The following is a 27,595-nucleotide window of genomic DNA, read 5'->3' as shown; positions in this document are numbered from 1 at the left end:
TTGTTCAAGAACATTTGCTAGCTACTTTTTAATTTTTTTTAGGAGTTCAACATTAAAACCATTTACAATCTCACATTAATATATTAAAATATACAGAAGACAAACCATTTATTCCTGTGGTATATAAAACAAACATAGTTCTTTACATGGTTTCACTTGTGTTTTCTCTGATTTTCAGTCCAGTCTTACTAACTTTTCCCTACCCTTCCAAAAAGTTAGTCACAGTTCTATTACTACTCAGAAGGACCTTGGTAAGAGCTGTTTGCACATGATCAATTCATTCATACTTTCCTAAACCATTCAGCAGTTTATTGTTTCCTATTACTTTTCCAGTTCTTCCCAAGGATGATTTGCAACTGCTAACTAACTGTCCACTTAAGTCCTATGTTTCCTTTTCACACAGTTTCTCAAATCATTTAATAATATAATGTAAACAGGCACATCTCTCATTATTTCTTCAATAACATTCAAGAAGTTGCAATACTTGAAATACCTTTACACAATTTCTAATATATTAAAAAGTCAGTATATTTGCCTTTACATCTCAAACAACTGCTTGAGGTGGAACTAGACATTTTTAAAATTCTTTTAGTAGTACCACTGCAGCAAATTTCATGGAATGCTTCCATATATTCCCATCATGCAAGAGTCTGTAAATCCACCCAGTACTCCTTCCCAAAGCCTAATTAGTAATTTTCTGGCAGTGTGAGGCTGGGGGTGGGGGGGATGCTGGCCTAACACAGGGTGCCATAATACCCAAGTCTGCCACTGTCCTGTTCTCGTGGCCAAACCTTTGCCTGTGGGAAACCTGTAAGCAGAAACCAAACACAAGAGCACTCTTTCCTCCTGTGGTTTCCAGAAACTGGCATTCAGATGCATTGCTGTCTAATTTCTTTAATAAGACGCCAATGATTTTCCTTTGCAGCTGGTGTTTTATGGAATGATGCTCTGATATTTATAAAAAGTGATGTTTACAGAGAGCTGAAGAGAGGCAGCAATGTATCAATTGTAGAAACCAACTACAGTGGTGCCTCGCAAGACGAAAAGAATCCGTTCTGTGATTCTCTTCGTCTAGCGGTTTTTTTCATCTTGCGAAGCAAGCCCATTGAAGGATTAGCGGATTAGCGCTATTAGCGGCTTTTAGAGGCTTTTAGCGGCTTATCTGCTGATCGGATCAGCTGATAAGCGGCTTAGAGCTTTTAGCGGCTTATCTGCTGATCGGATCAGCTGATAAGCGGCTTAGCGGCTTAGAAAAAGGGGGAAGGGTAGAAAATTGGTTTCAATATCGCCAAATAATGGAATTTTTTAAACAGGACAGGAAAGTCGGCTTCCAGGTGGAAAAATCAAAATTAGAAACCGAACTGTTAGAACCCAATACTAAGAATCTATCTAGAATGTACAACTTGTTGTTGAAATGGAACACACAGGATGAAACAGTTAAATCGGCTATGATTAAGTGGGCTCAGGATGTTGGACATAACATTATGTCAGCTGACTGGGAATGGTTATGGAACACCGGTATAAAATTTACGGCATGTAATGCCTTAAAGGAAAACATTATGAAAATGGTATACAGGTGGTACATGACCCCAGTCAAGCTAGCAAAAATCTATCACTTGCCCGATAACAAATGTTGGAAGTGTAAAGAGACTGAAGGTACCTTTTATCACCTTTGGTGGACATGCCCGAAGATTAAGGCCTTCTGGGAAACGATCTATAATGAAATGAAAAAGGTACTTAAATGTACCTTCCCTAAAAAACCAGAGGCCTTTCTCTTGGGCATTGTCGGCCAACTGGTGACAAAGAAAGATAGAGCCTTTTTTATGTATGCCACAACAGCAGCAAGAATACTCATCGCAAAGTATTGGAAGACACAAGATTTACCAACTGTGGAAGAATGGCAGATGAAAGTGATGGACTATATGACACTGGCCGAGATGACAGGCAGAATCCGTGACCAACGAAAAGAGACGGTGGAAGAAGAGTGGAAAAAATTTAAAAGTTATCTTAAGGACTACTATAAACTTAATGAATGCTAAAATGTTGTGGTTTTCAGAAGCAAAAGGGTACAGGGATACAAGGTTAGACTATAAAAGAGGACTAAGATGATAAAGATTGGAAAGTAACAATTGGAAGTTGCTAGTTGAATTCTGGACATTGGGATGCAGAGAGGGGGGGTATGGGGAAGTCCAAGAAAAGAGGTTTATGAAAATATGTTTGAAACTATACGTGTATGTTTGTCATTTTTAGTGTTTGTCTGTTTTTCTGAAAAATTTTGTAAAACCAATAAAAATTTTATAAAAAAAAAAAAAAGAAAAAGGGGGAAGGGGGGGAGCAGGAACTCGCAAGACACTGTCGTCTTGCGAAGCAAGCCCATAGGAGATTCGTTTTGCGAAGCACCTCCAAAACGGAAAACTCTTTCGTCTAGCGAGTTTTCCATCTTGCGAGGCATTCGCATTGCGGGGCACCACTGTATTAGATGGTTTCTAGGCAAATGACACTAATTTACTGCGAGAACTACATTGTGAATACTGAAGCATTGCCTTGACATTGACCTGTATGTGAGTGTGAGAGTGTGCGTATGTATCTCCCTCCCTCTCTTTCTCTCTCTCTCACACTCACCAGCAGTGTGCACGGTGCTTTATCAAGTGTAGAAGGACAAGTCTCAGCCCCAAGGAGTTTACAATCTGCAGTTCAACAGAGGCAAGTATACCAACCACTAAGTATTTGAAACATGTTACAACCAATATTGTGTGTGGTAAAACTGATTGCTGTATCCATCAAATCATTCTCATTGCTCTGGCAATCAGGGAGCATATAATAATATCAAGAGACAAGTGACAATAGCAAACTGACCACTGAAGTGAAGAAACATCTGTTTCAGCTTTAGAAAATAGGTTAAGTGCTAACATACTTAATTTTGTCTCAGTTTTGTTACAAAGAATAGAACTGGAAAATAAAAATACAGTGAAAATATTTTCAAAACAAAAGCAATCCTGACGCCAAAACTTGGGAGTGTTTAATTAATTTATTTTACTTAAATTGTCCAAATCTCTCCTTTTCATTTTTCACTCTTTTCAATTTCTTCAGTTCCCAAGGATGTTCTAAAAGAATTTGCTGCGTTTGCAATTATTCTTTATAGTACCAGAAAGTCAATTTTTCCTTCCACCATGATACTGACGATCCCCTGCCTCAGCCCACTCCGGAATATTCCAAAAAAGAAGTTAGGGTTTCATATGAAATATCTTCTTGAAAGCCTTTTTGAAGTTCTCATTACAGAGTGGATATATAAATGGATTTAAAGTAGAATTTATATAGCCAAGCCAAATAGTAAACATATGAACCGGCCGATTGTAGCAGCTTTCACAATAGGCCATGACCATGAAGAAAACAAAATATGGACTCCAGCACAGCATAAATGCCGCCATTATGAATCCCAATTGTTTGGCTGCCTTTCTGTCTCTGTTCATACGCAACCCTTGATTAACACTCATGGAATGGCTGCGTAGCTTCTCCCATGTCTTTTTCAACTGACGGAGACTTGTGCTGTCTTTTTTGTTGCTATACTGAGGGAAACACCCTTCGATATAAGGATGATCCTCTAGAGTGAAATCAGAGTAATTTTTGCAGGGAGGCTGCTCTGCGTAAATCTTCTCATCCAAAGTCTTGTTTAACTCAAAGTCTTGGAGGCAAAGGCTCTCTGTATTCTGAGTGCTTTTATTGACACAGTCATACCTCATGCCTGCAGTGCCTGTTTTCATGTCACTCTGTGCAAGGGCTAGAGGAAAACAGCTAAGCTTCGCTACTTCATGGTTACTGCAACGAAAACCCTTTGGGACATCAACAAAACTGCTTGCTGGATATTTGGCTGCCGTTCTTTTGTTCTGGTCACAGCTGTTCTCATTTGAGATGTGTCCAATATCTTTACTTGCGCTTCCAAAACAAATCTTTTGCACTTCTTGAAGCCTTCCACTGTACATACCTGATCTTTCCGAGGATGATATAAAAGACCCATTTATGTGCTCCCGGTGCCGATAATGCCGCTGGACAGCCTTGTATATTTTTGCATAGAACCAAAGCATCAGCAGTGACGGCACATAAAAGTTTATCATGGCTGTCAAAACTTTAAACCACACGATATTGCAAAAATCTGTTTCACATATATTTCCATTATCAGCCCCATTGTTCACAGTTGTGTTGCTGTCCTTGTAAAAATTACGCCAGCCAAGGATTGGGATGACCCACATACAAGAGAGCAGCCAAGCTACTGATATCATAACAGAGGCTCTAGTTTTGGTCCGGTACCTGAGATATTTTAGTGGCTGCTGGACAGAACGGTAACGATCTATGCAAAGTATGAAGAGACTGAATATGGAGGCTGTGCTAGCAACATAATCCATTGACAGCCAAAACAGGCAAGCATTTCTATTCCAAATCCATTTATCCTTCAGCAAGTACACAATGTTTAGTGGCATGACAGCTGCACCAACTATAACATCAGCACATGAAAGACTGACAATATAAAGATTGCCAACAGTTTGCAGTTTCTTTTCTGTTCTCACTGCGTACAGGACCAAAATATTCATGACAACTGTGATCAGGGAGATGCTACCCAAGACCAGTCCTAGAACAGGTTGAGCCTCTGTAGAATTCTTGTTTGTGGTTCTGTCAATCACACACATCTCTTCACTAAAGTTAGAAGAAAAGAATCAGTTGGTCAGTTGTTTTCTTCGTGAATCTGTAAATGAAAAAAAAAAAAAGTTCCAACAACAGGCTAAATTTTCCAACAATATTGAGACAGATATAGGTAAGAAGCAAGGAATGAGTTGACTGAGGTAAAAAAGATTACAAAGAAACTATAATGCAAAAATTTGCAAAAGCACCTGGATTTCCAGTCCACATCTCTTGTGCTGTATCATTAAAGGCCTTTTAAACAATTGCAATTCATATTATACATATTTACATGTATATATCTTTATGTGTATCTTTATGTGCCAATTATCTTCTCTCAGAAAAAGTTAAAAGGAGTAATGGCACTAAATTCAATCATGGCAGTTATGTGAACTACAGGGCAGATGGGGTTGCATCCAATGAAGTCCCATTAGTGCAAGGACTTCTGCATGTGCAATAGGACTTTTCTTCCCTCTCCTCACGCCCCTTGTTGCCCACCAGTCTGCTCTAGAAGGCCAGGCAATGTAGTCCCCTGCAAACATTGCTGAACTACAGCTCCCATCATCCTTGTTCATCAGCTATGCTGTCTGGGAAGAATAGGTGCTTTAGTCTAAAACATCTGGAAGGCACTGCAATAGCTACCCCTGCTCTACAAAACCATAAATTGTAATCCAATTACTGCACACTGTATATGTGCTTTGGACTGTTTAGGGAATGTGCCTGATCCATTGCTTCCTATTAGTTATATTAGAAGTAGTATAAACACACTTTCAGATATATATATTTAACTTGTCAGCAAATAAATTAATAACAGTCCAACCTTGCTACTTCTGCAAGGTTCTCATTACTGTACAGTCACTGGAAAGAATGGCTGTCAAAAATACATTAAATGGTCAGCAACTAATAGCAGGAAGCTGAACCAAAACTCTTATTTCTTGCTGAACTCTTAGAGGCTGAGAGATTTTTGCTTTGTGGTAAATACTAATATGGTAAATGTATACCCCACCGTTCTTCCCAAGGGCAGCCTTTTGATATCCTGCAGTGTGATTCTCCTAAAGGAATATCAGTGATGCACCCCTTCATCATCCACTCATATATTTAATCACATTCTCTAACTTAGTAACTCTCCCAACAAAGTCATTCTGGTTTGCTGTTAGTGGAAATGATCATTGAATGATATAGAGGGTGTCTCTCGATTTCCTCTTCTGTCCTTTTCTTTATTAGAAAGCCAAGAATGGGGGACTAATTTTCGAACAGTTAGCAGTCAGCATATTTCAGCTTTTAATCTTGGTCAGGTTTCCATTCAATAGTAGTGTAAAACAGCAAAGAAAAGTTTCAAAAAACTGAAAAAAATCTGAAAGTGCATTTTGATTGGCCTCTGATTTTTTGCTGGCAGTTTGTCTTTGCCAGAGAATTACATATTCATTCATCAACAATTCCTCCTATGAACCAAGGGACAACTGAGGAAACTGTTTTAACCAGACCTTCACGTGCCACTCACTCTTGAGAAAGATGTTAACCTGCAAAAAAGGGTGCAAGGTTCTATGTTTACTTTTTATGAATTGCAAAACATTTTGTTGATGTCGGGACCAGGTATTTTAAGTTTCTTATAAAACAAAAATAAATGAATGAATGTATGACTTCTGAATAATTATCAGCATAACCATGTTTTTCTGCAACTTCATTAACCATGATTCAGAACCATGATTCAGAACCATGATTCAGAATTCAGGTGAAAGAAAAGGCTATTGTCCTCTTTAGAAAAAAAAAGGATTTCCATTAAACAAGTAGGCAAACTCTTGTAGTTGATGGACTTGTTTGGAGATCCTTTCTTCTTTAAGCACATTTGTTCATAAACTTAACTGGAATAAGAGCAGCCAAAATTAATGTCAGCAGAAGTAAAACTCCTTAAATTGATGAACACCAGTGAAAGAATCTATCCTGCTTTCATCAGCCTCAATGCATTTAAAATGGTAACAATAGTTATTTGATTATGCAGATTAATCAGTACTTGAATGGATACCATACTACCAGGTGCATGCCTTGTAGTAGTTTGGGCTTATTGGCAACCACTTATTTGGCATCCGTCAGAGATGGAGAGGGGCTTGCCATTCATTCATTGAATCCTCGTCACTGTATCGGGGTTAATATCAACAGTTTCAAAAACACTGTAGAAAAAAATGTGAAGAGCACATGGATAGATAGTATATAGAGGATCATATAACAATTGCATGTGGGGGGGGACACATATTATGCTCAGATTATGCATTTGAATGTGCTGTGTTGCTATCAAAAATGAAATACTGGTTTCAAAATTGGAATGCTAGTTTCAGAGAGCTCAATCACTTAAAAGACAATGCAGGGACTCAAGGCAGCATCCTTGAGGTTCTCAGTCTCACGCCTGTTCACTGTTTAGCTTCAGCAAGACTACCGTATCATGTGTAGATACCAGGAATGGCCCAAGTCATCTTGGCACCTGAGGCAAACCACAAAAAAGTGGTTCCCCACACCAGGGGGAAAAGGTGAGTGAAGATCTATATAAGAAACAAGGGGAGGGGGAAATAACCATCTACATTGGGAACAGGGGTAGGAGGAACAAGGGTGCCCCCGCATCCCCAACACTAGCATCGCTGCAGCACTGTGCATGACAGTGGTGAGGTCAGAGCTATGCAAACCTGCTGGTGGGAGTACTGGATTAGCTCTGTAGGTACATCACACAGCTCTGACCTTACTGAAGCCCTGCCCCACCCCAGCACTATCCAGCTGAAAGGCAGCAATGCCAACCTTCCAACTCGCTGAAACTATGTAATAGGTAACAGCCCGTTTTTCTACTGACCTGAAATACTGTTGTGTTTTTAAAAGGCTGCAAACTAAGAATTTTCTGAGCAAATGTGATGTTTTTGCTTATCTTGCTTTATTATGCACTCTAATATATAACTTTAGGATAGTAAAAAAAAAAAAAAATTCAATCATCACGGCAGCAGGGGAACTTCTCTATCCTCCGTATGTTCAAATAATCTGTATTAAGGCACGATGCAGTGTGGTCGGCGATGTGTAGGCTGCTATGCATAGTATGAACTTAGTATGAACAGTTCCCCATAGGATTTTTACAATGCAAAATCTTACAATGAGCAATGCAGATTTAAAATTAAAAACACAAAAAGAGGGATGGCAGCATCATGGTGAAAATGGTGAGAACTACATGGCGAGACCCAAGCCTTATTATAGAATATTCTAGTTCACTAATACAGCTTCCATATCACAGGTTGATATGGAATCCCTGGGATCACTGAGCTGGAACTGAAAGAAGACTTTTATGTCTGTGATGTACTGAATATAGGTAAACCAATTTGTTTAAACCCTCTCCTTCCCAGCCCTTTCATTTCCCTTCATCTGCTTACCTGGTGCATGGCTATCTGATTTCCATTCAGTTTTCCAGCCATTGCAGATGAAACCTAAAGTTTAGGGGGGGGGGCACACCAAACTTTCAGCACAGTTTACATGGCAAAAATAGGTAGCTAATAGAATGTTAGCTGAAGTGCTACAGGTATATGGTGACAGAATGAGGGGGCGGTGGGTAGCAGCAAAACAAATGAATAGAATTGTTTTTATTTGGAGCAGAGAGTGAACAAGTAATAAAGGTTTTGTTCAGACAATCCTAACCACACTAACCTGGGAGCAAGCCCCACTGAATTTAATTCTGAACAGACTTGGTTAGGACTGAGTTGTAAATCTGGATACAACTCTATGACCATAAGCTTGAGAGAATTTAATATCTAGAATAAGAATTTCTGCTTTATTCCTTTATTCATGTAGCTACATGTTTGAAAGAATAGGGAAATGGAATCTCATGAGAACAGATTTAGATTCAAAACAGCATGTGGCAAGTGGTATCTCAATCAGAATGTAGGTATGAATAGAAAAATTGCTATGATTTAAAAAATAATGTCCAAACTACTGCAGTGGGAAAAGGAAAGATAAAGACACAATATAACAGAGCAAAAATTGTAAGTACATGAAGGCCCCCCTAAAATACTGTATAGGCTTTGGTGCTCTGTTCCATTAAAAAGAAGGGAAATGATCCATACCCCAGGCATTAATATAGCTAGGTCTCAGTAACCTACAGAATGTTTAAAAGATACAGGCAAATTAGCCATTTTACTGCAGACAAAAACTCTGAATACAGAAAGTCCAACATGAAAACTGATTATATAACCTCACTGTACTTTCTGATGTCAGAAAAAAGGGGGAAGCACTATCAAACAAGAAAAATATGAGCATATTCAAAGAACAATTATCCTTATAAATTATTCCCACATCCTAGTTGCAGTAGTATCACAGTAAATTAGCGTTAAGATTCATACCTCTCGTTTCATCATATAGGTAAGGTGATTTATCATATTACTTAAGGAACTATCTGAGAGATTTTCAAAGGGGATGAATTCTGGATTAATTGCAGTTTCCGAGTCCCCTTCAAAGGTAGCCCCACGTAGAGTGCATTGCAGTAGTCCAAGTGGGAGATAACTAGAGCATGCACCACTCTGGCAAGACAGTCTTTGGGCAGGTAGGGTCTCAGCCTGCATACCAGATGGAGCTGGTGGACATCTGCCATGGACAAAGAATTAACCTGCGCCTCCATGGACAGCTGTGAGTCCAAAATGACTCTCAGACTGCGCACCTGGTCCTTCAGGGGCACAGTTACCCCATTCAGGATCAGGGAGTCCTTCACACCAGCCTGCCCCCTGTCCCCTAAGAACAGTACTTCTGTCTTGTCAACCTCAATCCGTTAGCTGCCATCCATTCTCCAACCGTAATGTACATACTCCTGTGAACTCTCTGTCTTGACAATGTAAGGTGAAGGGAAAGACTGAACTTGGGAACCGGATCTAACTGTTTTCATGGGCGTAGCCAGGATTTTTGTTTGGGGGGGGGAGGACTTTTGTTAGGGGGCGTAAAACCTATGTGATTGGTCAGTTAGTTAAGTATTTCTATTGTTTTACTTGATCTATCGGGGGGGGGGGGGAGAGAAAAACAGCTGCCCTCTGCCCCCCTTGGCTATACCCATGACTGTTTCCCCATTGAAATCAGAAGTACTGATGTTATAATTACTGGCCCAAACTGGCCAGATGATGGAAAATTGATTTACAGTTTTTCGTGCAACTCCCCTCCACTTAACCTTCTCTCACATAAGGTTCACCCTGAATGTGTGCCATTTCTTATGTTTTCTACCCCAAATTTGCCACAAACTATCCTGAAACTTAGGACACGGGTGGCGTTGTGGGTTAAACCACAGAGCCTAGGGCTTGCTGATCAGAAGGTCGGTGGTTCGAATCTCCGCGACAGGGTGAGCTCCCGTTGTTCAATCCCAGCTCCTGCCAACCTAGCAGTTCAAAAGCACACAGTGCAAGTAGATAAATAGATACCACTCTGGTGGGAAGGTAAACGACGTTTCCGTGTGCTGCTCTCTTAGTGTGCTGACTAAGGAGCGGCTTAGTCATGCTGGCCACATGATCCAGAAGTTGTACACCAGCTCCCTCGGCCAGTCAAGCGAGATGAGCGCCACAACCCCAAAGTCATCTGCGACTGGACCTAATGGTCAGGGGTCCCTTTACCTTTACCTTTCCTGAAACATACCTTCCCTGCCAACCTTCAAATCAGTCTGTTGAACCATTTTCTAACTATAAACTACTCCCCACCCCATCCTTAAGATAGGGCTGTGCCTGTGGCCCTATAAAACAAGTTCATTCATAGCGTGCACACAGTAAAATCACAACAATATATATTATACGACTGGTAGAGATCGAATGAATCATTCCTAGGATATCCACAGGGGAAAAAACAGCAGGTGCAAAAGTTGGTTTGTGAATTAACACCTACAAACAACTGCTGTGGCTGACAATCAAATGAGAATATTGATTCACTGTGATGTTTTCATTTGTATGACTACAGGTATAGGAGGGGGGTGATGAAAGGACGCATATTACACCAGCAGGCTTTGACAGATTAAGCAATGGCAGTGATTGAGTCACATATTAAAGAATGATCCAGAAGAGCAACCAGCTTGTGCAGTCCTGCATCAATCAGTGTGACAATGCTGAAGAAAAAGTAAGACATACAAGCCAATAAGTACATTTTGTTCCCTGAAGTCAGTCTGGCAACACAAATATACAGCATTAAATTTATTAAGGTTTTCATTGGGCTCTGTGGAGGAAAGTTCTCAGATATTATAAAAATGGGCTGGCAGTCTGAATCAGTACTATCTTATTTACTGCACTCTCCTTGTCCTCAGAGTAGTACTCTGACAGAAGCCTTGGTCACCTAGAAGGGGGTCTAGTAAAATAAAAAGCAATATATCGAAAACCATGTATCTTCTACCTACATGATCAGTAAGAAGCAGTTTTGGATAAGACAAAGAGGTATAACTGCTTATTTTAAAAAATGGATAGCAATTTGGTTCTTCGAAATCTGATAATGAATTGTTACTCTAACAATTGCAATTGGAGTCCAGTTTAGGAGAGCAGGTGCTTTTAAAGATAGTTTGGAAGTCAATGACTTTAATTCAAACATGTCTTCTGCCAACAGAAAGGCACTTTCTGCTTATGGAACACAGCCTATGTGAGCCCTGGCCACCTCCCTGTGCTGCTGCAGCCTCCTCAGAAGTGGTGTTTTACGGTAAGTGGATGCAAAAGGGTGGGATGGGAAGGAAATGCAAAGCAAGCCCTGCTACACAAGCAGAGTTCTATTTGTGGTCCACTGGGTCCAAAGGAAGATGCTAGACAGAATTTGTTAGCGCTATTTGAGAAAAGGAAACAGAGAACTTTCTGTTAATTGGTATAAGCAGTGTCATTTTGCTGTGTGCATGCTTTTAATATAATATTGTTAATATTACTTCATTGTGTTTAATTATAGATTAATGTATTCTCCAAGTAATTTGTATCCTTTAATTTACAAGGCTTTGAAGATATTTCTGAAATGTGTGAAAACCACAAATGAAGATTGGTTATGTTTACCAACCATGATGAAGCATAATATTGTGAAGATAAGTGGACTCCTCTAATCACAATGTTAGCTTTGCCTAAAACCCCCAGAAATGAACACAACATATGCAAAATACATAATAAGTATTGCTGAGTTTAAGAAAGAGATAAGGATTTCTTCTGTGGTGTTGCTGTACTTATATGGACAAGAAAAGGAATTGCTGGTTCACTGTTGATATTATTTTTAGAGGTCTCTGACTACATGTGCTTGAATCTTTCACATGCAATGCCCTTTTCTTAAAGGGCACAAAAAGTACAATTTAGAAGTGTCTTAAGTAGTTGATGTTTGAAGAGACTGCATTAGATCTTCACTGCCAATACATTTAATAGTTCAGTCAGATTATCAAGTTTTGATGGAGCTGAACATAACAAGGAAAATTGATCAGGAGGGACAGAAAAGAATAGTCATGACACACTGTAGGGCAATATCATATTTTGGATACAGCAACATTTCAATTGTTGCATGAGGTTTCACTTTTAATGTAAAACTTCAAAAGAAAACAAAACCTGTTCTGAAAAACATAAGCAAAGTCTTAACAAAACTGAAGTCTGAGCAGGGGAGCTTGATTTGATTTATATGCTGTTTACAGGTGCTAAACTCGGAGCAAGACTCAGCAGAATAATCAGGAAGGCTTTCAAACACAGCAGACTACTTCCCATGATGTGGAATAAATGAAGTAATGCATATCACCGTCTGAAAAGGGCCCCTACATTATTACTATTATTAATTAAATTTCTATACTGCCCTTCAAAAGATCACTGGGTGGTTTACAACATAAAAACACAAACGTACATAACACAGCAACAAACAGAAACAATAATCCCCCCCTCGTACAAAGTTTAAAAGGCAATAGATTGTTTCATTAGCCAAAGGTGTGCGAGAAGAGGAATGTTTTTGCCTGGGGCCCAAAGATATGTAATGAAGGAGCCTGTCACACAGACCCATGCATATTTAAATAAGATGAAGGACTGAGAAAATTTATCCAAAACTGCATTAAGTTATATAAGACCATTAAATTCAGAGTCTAAACTACCGATACACATTATGGGCTGATTAAATATTAAGCAACTTCAAACCATATCTAAAGGCTATGAAAAAATTGGTCAAATTGCATCAGCCACATAGCTCTTTGGATAAATCATAGGCCACCTAGAGGGGACAAATACGGTAGGTATAGGTTCCAACTTTTTAACCAGAGGAGAGATATTGTCCAAGATGGCCAGTAGCTTTATTTAGGGCAGCTCTTAACTAAGACTGCCATTTTACAAAAAGTGAAAATCCGGATACAAAAGTTGTTGAGATTTTCTTTTCTTTTAGGGCCAAAGCTGTCAGGTTTTTGAAAAATTTCCAAAAAAGAAAGAGAGGAAAAAAGGTTTTCAGCTAATTTTAAGGGAATTTGCTAAAATGTAGACTTATGACATGGGTAGCCATACTTCCGGATTTCCCCAAACATTTCAGTGATTTCCTCCCGGACACTGTTTCCTACTGCCATATTCCAGCTATGTCTGGGAAATTCTGGACGTACGGCAACCCTATCTTAATCAAAGTGCAAGATGTAAAAATAGATAGGTATCAACTGCTTCAGACTGAGCATTTTGCTATCAGCAATTACATTTATATTCAAATCATGCACACAGTAAAAGGCTTTGAACAATTACTAGTTATTTAGCACTCCAAATAATGGGTCTAATTGCTCTATAAATTTCTCAGTTCACATTATGGTAACTCTGAAACAATGACAGTATACTGAGGAAAATGTCATAGGCTATCCTTTAGAGAAATCCCAGTGGACCAACTACCTCTATTTGGGCTCTATGAAATTAATTACTGCTACAATACAAGAGTTGGGATACAACATTTTGATCAGATGAAACATCCCTCTATAGGCACAAAAACATGCAAATTTAGATCCAATTAAGCACTGAGACACTGTGATTAACTTGCGTAAGTATTCAGAAGTGGAAGTTTTGCCCATCAGTTTATTAAATTTGAAGGCGGAAGGGAGACATTTTATATTAGTGATGTTATTACAGAACTATCTGTAATAACCACATCTCTCACTAAACAATATTTCAGACTGAGAATTTTCTTACAGGTTCTACACTCAAAATGTGTGAGAATGCCACATGTATTGAAAAGTGATATAGCACTTCATCACCTAAATATATACTGGCATTTTACCCCCTCTTGCTTCTGTTTCTAAATAAGATTAAATGGTCCTGATATGTTTTATATCAAGTGTGAAACTGTTTGTGGAAACCTTCTGCTAGCTTCTCCATGAAGATTTGTAAGGCGAAGATAAACTAGAAGTAATTTTACTAGGAACACCTCGGCCCATTTGTCAGGTCACCAGACAGTCTTAATATATAACACCTGTGGCTTGATGTCTCAGTTGCTAGTTATGAAAAGACAGTTCTGTGTATCAACACAGCCCACATCTATTTGGGGATTTATTTATATTTATGACAAGGATTTCTACTCTGTCATTCTGTAACAAGTGCATTCAGTGCATTACAAAGACATTGAAACAATAAAAATAACACAGGAAGAAATAATAAAACACAAAAAGGCTACATTGTGAGTGCACACAGAGGAAAAAAATGTCTTCCTTGAAGGCAGCAAAGGGGCCAGATGAAATTAGGCCAGTCGTTGTTGCTTTTTTACATTGCTGCCAATTTACATAACAATGTGATATTGCATGCATACATCTGCATTGCTGGCACCATTTTTAAAATGCTTTCGTCGCAATGTGCAACTATCAAAATAATTTAGAATAAAGCTATGAAGCTTGAATTAGAAATGTGTGGGCCTGTAGTATTATTATATGATTTTTGTTGTTGTTTTTAAGGGGATTATCATCTTCTTTTTAGAAACTGTTGGACAAGCTACAAGTACAGCCCACAAATAGGAACAGGACCATCAGCACTAGTGATGGCACTGTTAGCTAATCAGGCTATTGAGCACCAGTTATTGATTTTTCTAGTTTTTGTAATGTTATTATTGGAGTAACTGATTGTACTGAAAGGGGATGCTGTACAGATGCCAGTCACCACCAGGATGCCCTTTTCATAGACCCAACAGAAAGGAACAAAAAGTTCCTTTTTAATGCTTTATTCATTCCTATATTGATTAATCAAATACTTATAAGCATTATTTCCCTTCAGTACATACAGCCTGTTCTAATAATCTAAGCAAATAGATGGTATGTTACCCCAACATGGTATCAGGCCTACTAATTGATCAGGCCAATCAGCAGATGAGAATCTTACCAAGCCAGAAGTAGTTGTAGTCAAACAAAACATCCTGTTTCAAGCATTATACTTTATGTACGCATGCAAATGAAGCCTGGGGGAATTTGCCGGTCACTAATGTAAGAGCTGTAAGCCTAACACTTGCACTGAATTTAGGAGCTACAGCAATTTCAAAGACCATTAAGGTAGAGTCTGAGAGGGACCAGACTAAGCCTGGAGCAGGCTATTAAAAATCTTGCAGAAGTTTCAGAATGGCCAAATATATGACCATGGTTAGCCCCAGTTTACCATGCACCACATCTTTTTGCACCACAACACTTCAGTATACAACTTGTAATAAATGTTCAGGCAGGTTTCCTAAGTCCATGATTGAAAACTACTGAGAAGGACTGGATCCACTATGGCAGTGTTTCCCAACCACTGTTCCGCGGCACACTAGTGTGCCGCGAGATGTTGCCTGGTGTGCCGCGGGAAAAATTAAAAAATTCGAAAGATAGCTTCATATCCGGAGAGGCGGCCTTCAGGCGAGTTTTAATTTTAATTTTCCTTCTCCCACTTAATGCCCCACGCTCGCCCGAGCAGCTTGCAGTCCTCGGTAACCACGGCGACCCGAGGGAGGGAACAGGGAAGTCGAGGGCGGCGGCGAGCCGCGATGACGTCAGTGGGCCGCGCCGCCTCACCCTGGCACGGTGTGAGAGCCCCGGCTAGTGGCGCGAGCTTCGGAATAAGTGGGATCCGCGTGCGCGAGACCGAGATCGCGGGTAAGGAGCTCAGCCCTGGGCAGGAGGAAGCGGGGCCGCGCGTGCGGGCCACATCCCCACAGAGAGCGAGCCTCCCCCGGCCCACCACTCCGGGAAGGTCCACTCGCATGAGGGGGCGGCGATGGCGACGGCCGGCAGCTTGCCTGCAATGCCATCCCTCGAGCAGGCGAGGAGCCCGGAGGCTACCAGATGCGAGTCCTCTTTCCCACCCTGCTCGGGAGTCCAGAGCACTTGGTCACATTCAGGATCTAGAGTGGGGAAGCGGGGCTTGTGTCTGGGCTGGACACATTGGGCTGCCTGTGCCGCTCGACCTGCGGGGAGAAATCAGGGTGGGAGTCACGACCGTGAGGCAGGGCTGCCAAGTGTGGCAGAAGAGGACACGGCCGTTGCACCTGTCCTTAGGTAGGAGCTTCTTCCGTGTCGACCGGCTGCCCTAAAGTCTTGTCTTTTTGGCGGTTGGCACAGAAGGAAGGCAAGGGGGAGAGGAAAAAATTGAAACTTACACTTTCGTGCGTCCCTCCCGGCGTGACGCTGCGCGCTGACGTCACGGGGCTGTAATGGTGGTGTGCCTCGAGATTTTTTTCATGAAACAAGTGTGCCTTTGCCCAAAAAAGGTTGGGAAACACTGCCCTATGGACTCGTTCCACACTTTTACATGTCCTGAATGAGAGGGCATGAATTGGAACAAACGCCAACCTGCAGAAAACTCGATTGAGGTTTGCTACAATTCAGTGGTAAACATTGGGTTTTCCTGGGGAGAGTGGTGGGGCAAACGAAAAGCCCCTCAGACCCACAGCTAGAAAGCATGGGGCAAATGGAAATGTGGACAGGCCTTTGGTGGCATCTATGTGTCTTAACATATCAGTATATTGTTGCTTCTGAATGCAAATTCAGGCCAACGGTACCCTTAGCACCACCTGTGTCCATAAAGAAGTCGCCAAGTAGGAAGTTGGGGGACATTCAGCTAGACCTGACAACATTCAGTCCCTTTGAGTCCTTCAGTCCTTGAACAGGAAGAGTGGCAAAATAGTACTCATGGTTATACGTTCCAAAACATGGGTAGGCAAACTAAGGCCCAGGGGCCGGATCCGGCCCAATCGCCTTCTAAATCCAGCCCGCGGACGGTCCGGGAAGCAGCATGTTTTTACATGAGTAGAATCTGTCCTTTTATTTAAAATGTATCTCTCGGTTATTTGTGGGGCACAGGAATTTGTTCATATTTCCCCACCAAAAAATATAGTCCACCCCCTCCCCCAAGGTCTGAGGGACAGTGGACCAGCCCCCTGCTGAAAAAGTTTGCTGACCCCTGTTCTTAAAGATAATTAGCAGAACTTATGAAGCTGCCTTATATTCGTCCATCTCACTCAGTATTGTCAAACTAATTAGCAGTGCTCTATAGGGTTTTAGGCAGAGAACTCTCCCAGCCCTACCTGGGCTCTTCTGCAAGCAAAGCAGATATTCTACCTACCACTGAACTATGGCCCTTCTCTCCATTAATTAGTATTTTCCCCAAAATTAATTAGTGCTTATTATTAGAATTACGGTAAGCCTTTTTAGTTTCATTTTGCATGGTACTATTGTCCAAGTGGGTCTAGTGTAAAAACATCAATAGGAACAGAAATCAACAGAAAAAGACTATTGCTAAATGCAAAATGCTACATCAAAGCAAAATTACTTTATCTTAAGACAGCACAAATAACAAAAACCGTATAGAAAAACAATAGAGCTTGGAAATTATTCATGTGGCCAGAGGATAATCAGCCTCAGAATTTGTATTTGTGTCTAAAAACAGAGCACACAAGACTGTAATTTATTTAGATTTATGAGAATATATAAGTTTACTTGATCAGTACACAAAATCCCAAATATTTCCCAGCTACTGTTTTGAAAACATTCATATTTTCCTTGTTAACTTTTGAAATGTTCCGCTTCTTTTGCAACCATGGAAAGCCTGCTCCCTATTTCAAATCACTTAATTATCAGCTCCCTTTGACAGAGACGTTCAGCAGGACAGAAATGAATTCGAAGAATTTATTATTGTTTTCTCTGAACCCTCAATATACCACAAAAGCTTAAATACCTTACTTGAACTCATGAAGCTTTAATGGCTGCAATTAAAAAAACTGCTATATAAAAGAAGCATTTTATGACTATAACACACAAGTAACCAGTTTCTTGAAGGGCAATCTGACATTGCTTATTTCTTATCTTTATCACTAGCACTATGAAGCTCCACAATGGATTTCACAATGTCTTACAGAAAGCTAGTTTTAAAACACATAAATTGCCAGTAATGTAAAATTAAAATAGCTACAACCAGCAGAAAAATCATGATGCAGTCTGCCAAGACCACCAGCAATTTCCAAGTTGTTTGTGGGGATAAGTTTGGGAGCTGCTGGTTATATGTACAAGTGAGTGAGTGTGTGTGTGTGTGTGTGTGTGTGTGAGAGAGAGAGAGAGAGAGAGAGAGAGAGAGAGAGAGAGCACTGAAAATGCACTGCTGAGAACTATTCCTTTACTGTTTTTTTTGATAAGGATAATGCTATTTTTCATCTTCCATCCATTCAGCTTTTGGAAGACAACACCTTTTTTGTGCTTTCCATCTTTGTTTTTAATATCGTCCCATCTGCAGATGTCTTTCTCTATGTGTGTTTTCTTTCACTAAATCATCCAGTCTGAATTCCACATGGTATCATTAGCTCAGGCTAGGAGAGTAGAAGTAAGTTGATCTAATTATTGTACAACATTATACTTTTTGGAAGAACGTTGAAAGAAAAATGGATCGTTTTTTAAAAACTGCCTGTAGCATGCTCCCACTGGCAGAAGGGAGGACATTATTTCTGCAGATTCACCCTTCTACCTGCACCCCACTTTGCTCCCCACAAATCTACTATGGAAGGCTGGTGTGGGGGCATTCAAAACAACATGGGAGATGGCGCTGGCAAGCGGATGGGAGAATCAACAAAAATTGCCTCCCTTCCTTGTGCCAGTGGTGGAAGAATGGATGTCCTTCCATGAATAGAAAGAACCTTCTGTTCAAAGAATAACAACTCTGGATCCATGCCTACGTGGAATGCTGGGAACGTTAGAAACACAGGAAGCTGCCTTCGACTGAGTCAAATCATTGGTTCATCTAGCTCAGTACTGTATACTGTTTGAGACCGGAATCCTTCCCAGCTCTACCTTGAGATTCCAGCAACATGTGCCCTACTACTGAGGGGCTATGGGTCCTCCCCAAATGCTGCATGCCACAGTTACAGGCCCTTCAAACAGGATATTCCACACTCACCATAATCATCTAGATCACTGGTGGATCGGGACCACTGGTGGGTCTCAACAGGAGCACCACCACCATGCAAATATATGGTAAAAGATTAAGAAATGGGTCCCCAAATGGATATTTCGGTTAAAAGTGGGTCTGAAGAGGTTGAAGATACTGTATCTAAATCACAAAAAACAAGCTATTATATAGTAGAAGGGACTAGTGGCTTCAGATACACCATTAGTGCAAGAAAAAGACTTAGTATCAAGAAAAGTTGTATAAAATATTATCAACAACATAGATGCAATTCAACAAAAATGTTTTACATCTGTCTTCAGCATGGTAAACACATGAATGTCAAATCTTGTACATTTCTGATACTTTATTTTCTAGTCCTTCATCCATATCTATGGGGCTTCATGTGATTATTGTACTTTACCAATACAGTTTCCACAGAAAATGAAGTTAATTTTAATTGTGATTTGTCTCCACTTCTCTGCAGCATTTTGAAGGACATGGTTGGGTTGTTGTTTTTAATGCATTATTCAAATACCACAAAGGCCTCAGATTGTCCACAGAACATAAACAACTAGTTCATTAGTTCTGGCTCTTCCAGCTCACAAAATTCATTGTCTAAATTAGTAAGCACTTTAGTTGGAATGAGTCACTAAAATGTGTTGCCCTAGTCACAAACAAAATAAGTGGCAACTAGAAGAATACAGGACTGGAGTTGAAAGAGTGATACTTTTTTAACAGGGCAATATCTGAATAATAATTATTAATAATCTAATCTGAGTTTAAACATAGACACACTTAGACAAAATATGAAACAAGTGTACTACCTTTCAAGTGTAATTTGGAATAACTGCACTTCAGTTCTATGTGGAAAAGTAAACCAAAACCTAGGGACCCCTGACATTGGATGTCCCATCTCCCGTCAACAGAGATCTCACAAGACAGTGCAACATACCCCAGTCCTGAATCCTTCCAACATACAAGCCCCATCCACATATACCACTCATCATGGCAGTCATTCAGCTAGACACTGGCCTGGGTTCAGACATAATGCTAAGCCAAGCCATGACTAAGTGCAAATGAACAGGCATGATGATGTACAGAGAGGAGACCATGACTGCTTCACCTTTCTCAGGCTTCTGCTGCTGGTAGAGTACCAGGAGTTAAGCCCTGGTTTGGCTTAGCATTATGTCTTGAGCCCAGGCTCATGCTTTTTCTTTCTCCAAGCAAATCATAAGGTTTGTTCTTGGTTTACAACTCATTGTTTGCTTGAGGGAAATAAACTTATGAGCCCAGTTTCACACACAACAGTTAGTCAAACCATGGCGTAACTTTCATGTTGTGGCCTGGTCCAAAGCCAGACCCCACAGAGAAGCAGGTCAGAGGCTGCAGAACAATGGATAGCTTGTTGGACATCTCCATTGCTTCCATCCAGTTCTGAGCTTCTTGCCCTACTCCTGAACCATGACTCCTGAGTCTTGTATCTTCTGCTGTGCTTGTATTGTTACTTGCCTGAATAAAGATCTCTCTTGACCTTCCAAGTAAGAGCCCTTTTTGCATGTGTTGGGCGAGAGCCAGGAAAATTTCTGCCTTTCCACCAATGTGAACTTCCAGTGTGGGAGGACTGGTGGGTCCAAGAAATAGCAGAAGCAATAGCCATGGAGATAAATAGCAGAAAGGAGGCGGCATGCAAAGCTCTTTTGAAAACTCAAGAAATTAAGTAGTGTGCAGTACAACAAAAACCTCACCTTAAATTCTACTGCTGTGGTTTCATAGTAATCCTGTCCAAAAAGAAAAGAGGCTATAATAATGGCAACTTCCTAATACTTTATGCTGAGTTTTGGAATTGTTTTAGGGATAGACAAACATTGTGCCCTTCAGATGTTGCTGGACACAAACTCCTGCCAGCCCCAGCCAACATGGCCAGTGGGAAGGGATAATAGGAGTTGTAGTTTAACAACTTCTAGAAGGTGCCTCATTGACTACCCCTGCTCTGCTCATATGTGCTTGACATAGTCATTAAATCTTTGGATGGGATTTGGACCATTCACCACTGGCTGCCCCCAAACTTGATGGTGCCATGCATCTTGCACCACAAACATTTGCCTGTTTAGAGGAACAAGTAAAAAGGAGCTACCTGTATAGGCATTTTATAAGACTAGGGCCCTCATTTGCACAGGGGTCTGAATCATGTGGAACTGTATGTATACAACTGTGCATACATAATCACTATTTTATACACATTCTATTCAATGCACAGATATTTGGGGTTACGTCAGGGCTGGGAATATCAGGGTGGAGTCCTGCTTTTTCCACATTTTTAATGTACATGTGGAGCATGTGTACACATATGAGATATCATAGCAAATTACACTTGCATATGGAAGATGACACTTTTTTTCAGTCTACAACATTTTTGCAGCCATTGTGTCTAAGATGCCCAATCACTGCTTTTCTGAGTCAAAGCCATGGCAGGAAAAATGGTGACTCAATCTGTAGGGGAGATGTGGTAGACAGAAAGGAAGTACTTATATTTTCTTTTTTAGTGGCAGCAGAAGTGAGTGGGAACCAATGATGCAATTCAACTGTGGATTATTTTCTGAGCAAACACAATTAGGGATTTGTGTGATTTAAAAAATGCAGAGAGTAATTATGCTTGCTCACAGAGTTATTACCATTATTTCCTCTGTAGTGAATTATCATTGCAAAGTTAAATTTTGCATGGAATAAACACATCAACTAATTCGGAACTAATTTTCTCTACTTCCTGTTATTACCAGACAGGTTGGACTGTGAAAGAACATCAAGATTAGCACTAGGATTTTAACTCTTCTAGGATTGCAAATCTGCAACAAATCTACAGCATATATTAATGTTTTTCGGGGTTAGTGAATTTCAGCCAAAGGGACACATTGCCTTCTAGAAACCCACTTCTAGGGCTGTATGCCACTCTCCAAGAATGTGGGCACCCACACGAGAGCATATGCACACAATAGATTGAAGCCAACTAATGTTTACTCAGAGTAGACCCATTGATATTAATGATATTAGATCCATTCATTTCAATGGGACTACTCTGAATAAATGTTAGTTGACTACAACCCAGTATTTTATTTCAGGCTCACTGATAGGTGGGATGAGGGGAACTTTTGGCTAAGCCCCGCTGCAAATGCAAGTTGTGAAGATCTGCTCAATTCCACCACCAGATTTTACACTCTCTGTGTCTCAGGGCCTTTCCCTGTTCTTGGCCCATAGCGCTTTGGAATTTGCACTTTGATGTTGTCCTTTCAAATGTGCCAGGGATGACATGATTTTCATCCCCTAGTGCTCTCTGCTCTGGTGCCATACCACTGTCGTTAAGCAAGGGTCAGCAACCTTTTCCAGCCGTGGGCCGGTCCACCATTCCTCAGACCATGTGGTGGGCTGGACTATATTTTTGGGGGGAGAAATGAATGAATTCCTATGCCCCACAAATAATCCAGAGATGCATTTTAAATAAAAGGACACATTCTACTCATGTAAAAACACGCTGATTCCTGGACTGTCTGCGGGCCAGATTTAGAAGGTGACTGGGACACATCCGGCTCCCGGGCCTTAGGTTGCCTACCCCTGGTCATTAAGAGTCACTGTGGAGCAGATCAGAACACTCGGGAAAAAGGAAAGAGTGCTTGGAACTGCTCCACTTAGAGGGTTTCTTACAATCAAACAATATATAATTTTTGTTAAATAAAAATTGTTAAATGTTTCCTGAGTATTTGGCCATCAACAGCATTCATGAAATATTGGCACAGACTAGAAGACTCATTCTCATTTCCTAACTCCAGCACTCTTCAGTGCTGCTGGTGATACGACTGATGCTGTTGCCACTGGCATATCCAGTTGAGGGTTGGGCAAGCCTATTTAAAAGACGTGGCAGGCTGTATAAGGCCTGCAGGCAGGGGCAAAACTAGGCTTTATTTCACCGACTCTGCCTGCAGGCCAGGAATTCACCATCCCCGGTGTATATTGTGTATACTCACAATGCACACTAGCTGAAAAATTAGTACTAAGTTTCAACTTTTGTCTACTCTTATGTTGCCTATGATTTTGGACACTTGCTCAAAAACTAGAGAGGGCATATTTCCAGTAACCTTCTTAGAGCTGATTTCACCCAAGACTTTGCCATGAGGCCCAACACTTTTGGGATGATGCTGTACATCAGAGTGGGCCTCCTGATGTTGTTAGAAGAAGAAGAGTTTGGATTTGATATCCCGCCTTTCACTCCCCTTCAGGAGTCTCAAAGCGGCTAACATTCTCCTTTCCCTTCCTCCCCCACAACAAACACTCTGTGAGGTGAGTGAGGCTGAGAGACTTCACAGGAGTGTGACTGGCCCAAGGTCACCCAGCAGCTGCATGTGGAGGAGCGGAGACGCGAACCCGGTTTCCCAGATTACGTGACTACCGCTCTTAACCACTACACCACACTGGCTCTGTTAGGACAGATAAAAGCAAGTACTTCTTTATGCAGCACATAGTCAAACTATGGAACTCGCTCCCCCAGTTCCATCAATTTGGCCATCAATTTGGATAGCTTTAAAAGACGATTAGACAAATTCATGGAGAATAGGACTATCAATGGCTACTAGCCATGATGGCTATGATTTACATTCTACCTCCACATTTGGATGCAGCAATTCTTCTGACTGCTAGTTGCTGGAAGCCACAGGAGGGGGGAGTAATCTTGTGCTCATATTTTACTCCCTGGTTTCCCACAGGCACCTGGTTGGCCACTGTGAGAACAGGATACTGAGCTAGATGGGCAGCTGGCTTGATCCAGCAGGGTGTTCTTATGTTCTTAATATCTGTTTCCCTTGACTACTACCTCGCTGGTTGGGGACGATGTGCATTAGAATTCAACAACATGGGTGGATGGGTGACTCTGTTCTCCAGCCCTGCTCTATATAATCTTTGATTCTAGCATGCCTGTAGGCAAGAAGCTATTTGACTACTTCATCACATGCAGAAAATAATTCATTACAACACCAAATAGACGGAGCAGCAGTATTCTAAACTGCACTTCCTCGTACCTGTGAACAAATATTTGCAGAACTGCCTTGCTATGATCCTGCCTGAATTAGGGCAAGCTATGAGAATATGGTTTGTTGTTTGTTTGTTTTTAAAAATATTTATTTATTAAATTTATATACCGCTCTCCATCCGCAAATCTTAGGGCAGTTCCCAGCATGAAAATACAAGCTAAAAACAGAAAATACAGTGGTACCTCGGGTTAAGAACTTAATTCGTTCTGGAGGTCTGTTCTTAACCTGAAACTGTTCTTAACCTGAGGTACCACTTTAGCTAATGGGGCCTCCCACTGCCGCCGCCTGATTTCTGTTCTCATCCTGAAGCAAAGTTCTTAACCCGAGGTACTATTTCTGATTAGCAGTGTCTGTAACCTGAAGCGTCTGTAACCTGAGGTACCACTGTACATAATAAAAACAAAAACAAACAAAAAAGCCCACAAACAAAATGTACCATATTTACATGAATGTCATGCACACTTTTTTGGCCAAATTTTGTGCCAAAAATTAGGATGCACATTAGTTTTATGGCGTATTTAAATTCGCCAGCAAATACTTTTTGGTTTCAAGGTTTTGAAAATTGAGGTGTGCATTAGATTCAGTGGCCCATTAGATTTGCATAAATACGGTATATAGGATGTTGATCAGGCAAAGGTCGGGTGTATAATGAAGGCACCAGCTGAACCTCCCTGGGGAGAGCATTCCATAAACAGAGAGGCTCTGCTGAAATGGTTCTCCTGTTGCCACTCTCCAGACCTCTCTTGGAGGAGGCAAACAAGGAAGGGCCTCGCCCCTCAGTTTTGGGGTCGGGGATAAAATTCTGGTGTCATTGCTTTTAGTCGTCATCACAGCCCAAAGGAAAATTTGAGACCACCTGGGTTATTGAAGTGTAAGGATTTCTAGCATCCAATAAAGTAAGCTGATGTCTTCCAAACTGAAGTAATCTATCACCAATCTCTGAAAAGCTGTTATGTGGGAAGCATGTTGAAAGCTTGGCATCATTTTAAAGATTTGTGTGGTTGGAAAGAAGGCTCTATGGTTAGGGTTGGCACAAAAGGAACTTCACTCTGGGGATAAATATCAACTGGGGTCTGTGTTAATTTGGGCAATAATGGAGTGGGGTTCAGCCACCTTTCTCCCTTGCTGAGTTTCTGATCTGAGGGTGCCTGCTGCTGTCATTGATTTGATTTTTTAAGATCCCACACACCACAGACAGGGAAAACACAACCATACATTTCCCATATAATTTAGTTGGGTCCTAAGTGGGGCAGGAGTCATTGAAAGCCAATGCAAGAGATCACTATCGATTCTCAAAAAGCCCCATAGAAGACAAACCGAAACCGCAGGCCTTAGTAGGTTTACTCAGAAGTCTCACCGAGCTTAATGGGGCATATTGCCATTGTTTTATTGATTATATTTTAGATATTATTTATTGTAACTGTTGAGTGGATTTCTGTTTAACTTTTATATGTTGGTATTATTATTTTATACTGTTCTAATGATTGTTGAATGTTACTTTTTTGATGTAGTTTGCCTATTTTAAAGTTATGTTTTATTATCACATTTTTGTATTGCATTAGATTGTTATAAGATGTACATTTTTTGTTTCTTCAGATTGTAAACCGCCTTGAGTATTGTAAGATAGAAAGACGGTATACAAATTTAAAAATGATGATGATGTTACTTGATAAATCTTTTTAGAATTGCAGCCTGGACCATTTTGTTCCTTACAGCTTCTGCCCAGTGGTAGAGCAGGAGGCAGGGAAGCAAACATCAGGCAGGGGCTAAGGCAGTGACAGGCGGAACTAACGAATCTAATTCCCTGCAGAGAAACGTGACAGGCAGTGGCACCTTCTAGGCTGCCTGAGGGCAGACAGAAGCCGGTGGGGCAGTAGTAGTGCCCCATGGGCCCTTATGGACCAACCCTCACTGTTTTTATGAACCAAATAAATGTTTATCCTGCCCCTTCTGCCCCCTCGCTCCCAACCCCGCTGCCCTTTCCTGCAACTCTTGGACTGCAGTCTGCAAGTCAGAGGCTTGGTTGTCCCAAACATCAGTTTCTTTTCTCCCTCGCTACCAAATGCTTTCCAGACTATTCCCTCAGTAGGGTAGAAAAAGATGGTAACAATCCCCGAGGAAAGCCAGACGTCCCCCGTGGACGTGCATGTCATCCTCCCGCTCCGCCATCCTTCCGCGTTTCACTTACTCACCGACGTGGAACTGAGGCAGAGAAGAACTGACGCGAAAGTTTCCCTTCTCTTGAGAAATGGGCGCCGAGAACGTCCCGAGGCTTCAGCCGGTCTGCAAGCCGGAGAAGGCGCCACAGCCTCCTGTCGCTGCTGGTCCTGTTCCGGCGGGCTCGGAGAGCAGAGGGAGAAAGTCCCGCGAGCAACCTCACCCTCACCCAGCTCTGCTGGTTACGCCTGAACTCCGGAGGCTTCCCCTGCGAGCTCAGTCACTCCCGCGGAGGTTGCTCGCCTCGCGCTGCAATTTTGCGCCGAGTGGGTGGGCGGGGAGTCGTTTCCCCAGAAATGCAAAAGAGCCTTTGGCTGGACCTCAAAGGCTTGGGACCCGGCCAGCTCTATGCTCTTTGGAAAGAAGTCCGGCTTCTTTCCCGCCCCGCGCGAGCTCGAAGCGCCGCTCAAGTGAGCCGCTCGTAAGTGGCTGCCTGGAACAGAGGAGGGGGCGCCTATATCGCCGCCGGCGGCTGGCCAACTCACTCCCACTCTCCGGGGGGATCCTTCCTCGCCGCCTGAGCTGACTGGCCCGAGCTTCACAGCGCCTCCTTCCTTCTCGCGCCTGCCTCCCGCGCCGCACTTTTCTCACCTCTCTCGCGCGCAGGGTTAAAGGGTTGAAGTCACGCGCGCTCTTTGGGGCTTCCGGGGGATCCCTAGCCAAACGCGGCTCCTCAGCCGGCCGGCACCCACCAGCATGCAGATATCTTTTCATGCCTACACCAAACATCCCCGCCCCCAAGGACCACGCAGTCCCCGCGTCTTTTTCTGAGGTGATTTCCTTTTGCGGGAGGGGAGTTCGATTGCCCCTTTCCAGAGGATTCACGCGTATGTTTTGCGCCCCCGCTCTGACTGCAAGATGGAGGCAGCACTGCACGGGCTCGGTGTTTGATGAGAAAGGAAGAGTTTCCATGGCCAGACTCTGAGACCAAGTTTCCCTCACGGCACCTGTTGAAGGCTTCCTCCAGTTGTCGAGCACGAGGACTTGCTGCGTTTTTACCGTTGGGGAATCTGTGGCATAAACACAGGGGCTTCCTTGGGGAAGGAGCAGGAAGCGCACGCCAAGCTTCCTCCGGGTCGTCGGGGGATTGGGGCAACGAAAGACAGACCAGTCTTAAAAAAAAACAACATAAAACCATGTAATGCCTCAGGGAAAACTGGGCAAAAATACAACATATGCACAGATAAGACTCCTGTACATGGACGTTTCCCTTCTCTACTTGACACATTTTGCTATGGAAAATACCAATGTAGCCATTGGGGTGTCGCAGTTCGAGTGTAGAAATTAGACTCTAATACAGGG

General features: G+C 41.8%; 1 protein-coding gene across 3 annotated transcripts; it reads right to left on the bottom strand.

Moving 5' to 3' along the window:
* HRH1 (histamine receptor H1) lies at window positions 1-27,595 on the bottom strand. 3 transcript variants are annotated; one of them, XM_083489005.1, is made up of 5 exons: window positions 26,269-27,595; window positions 20,747-20,779; window positions 18,307-18,426; window positions 2,472-4,738; window positions 1-1,019 (listed from the first exon to the last, which is right to left on the bottom strand). In XM_083489005.1, exon 4 carries the CDS (start codon window positions 4,680-4,682, stop codon window positions 3,225-3,227), a length of 1,458 nt encoding a protein of 485 aa, XP_083345131.1. In that variant the 5' UTR covers window positions 4,683-4,738; window positions 18,307-18,426; window positions 20,747-20,779; window positions 26,269-27,595; the 3' UTR covers window positions 1-1,019; window positions 2,472-3,224. The 3 variants fall into 3 exon arrangements, with proteins under 3 accessions (XP_083345131.1, XP_083345130.1, XP_083345129.1); XM_083489004.1 differs by lacking the exons at window positions 18,307-18,426; window positions 20,747-20,779 and adding an exon at window positions 8,073-8,126; XM_083489003.1 differs by lacking the exons at window positions 18,307-18,426; window positions 20,747-20,779.

The sequence above is a fragment of the Podarcis liolepis genome (genome assembly GCF_965112155.1).
Source record: "Podarcis liolepis genome assembly, chromosome: 2".
Taxonomy (NCBI): Eukaryota; Metazoa; Chordata; class Lepidosauria; order Squamata; family Lacertidae; genus Podarcis; species Podarcis liolepis.
This window is presented reverse-complemented; position numbering and strand designations above follow the sequence as displayed.

Bases quoted from the DNA above. Each gene is read 5' to 3' on its own strand.
- HRH1 (XM_083489005.1), bottom strand. From the start codon at position 4,682: ATGTGTGTGATTGACAGAACCACAAACAAGAATTCTACAGAGGCTCAA.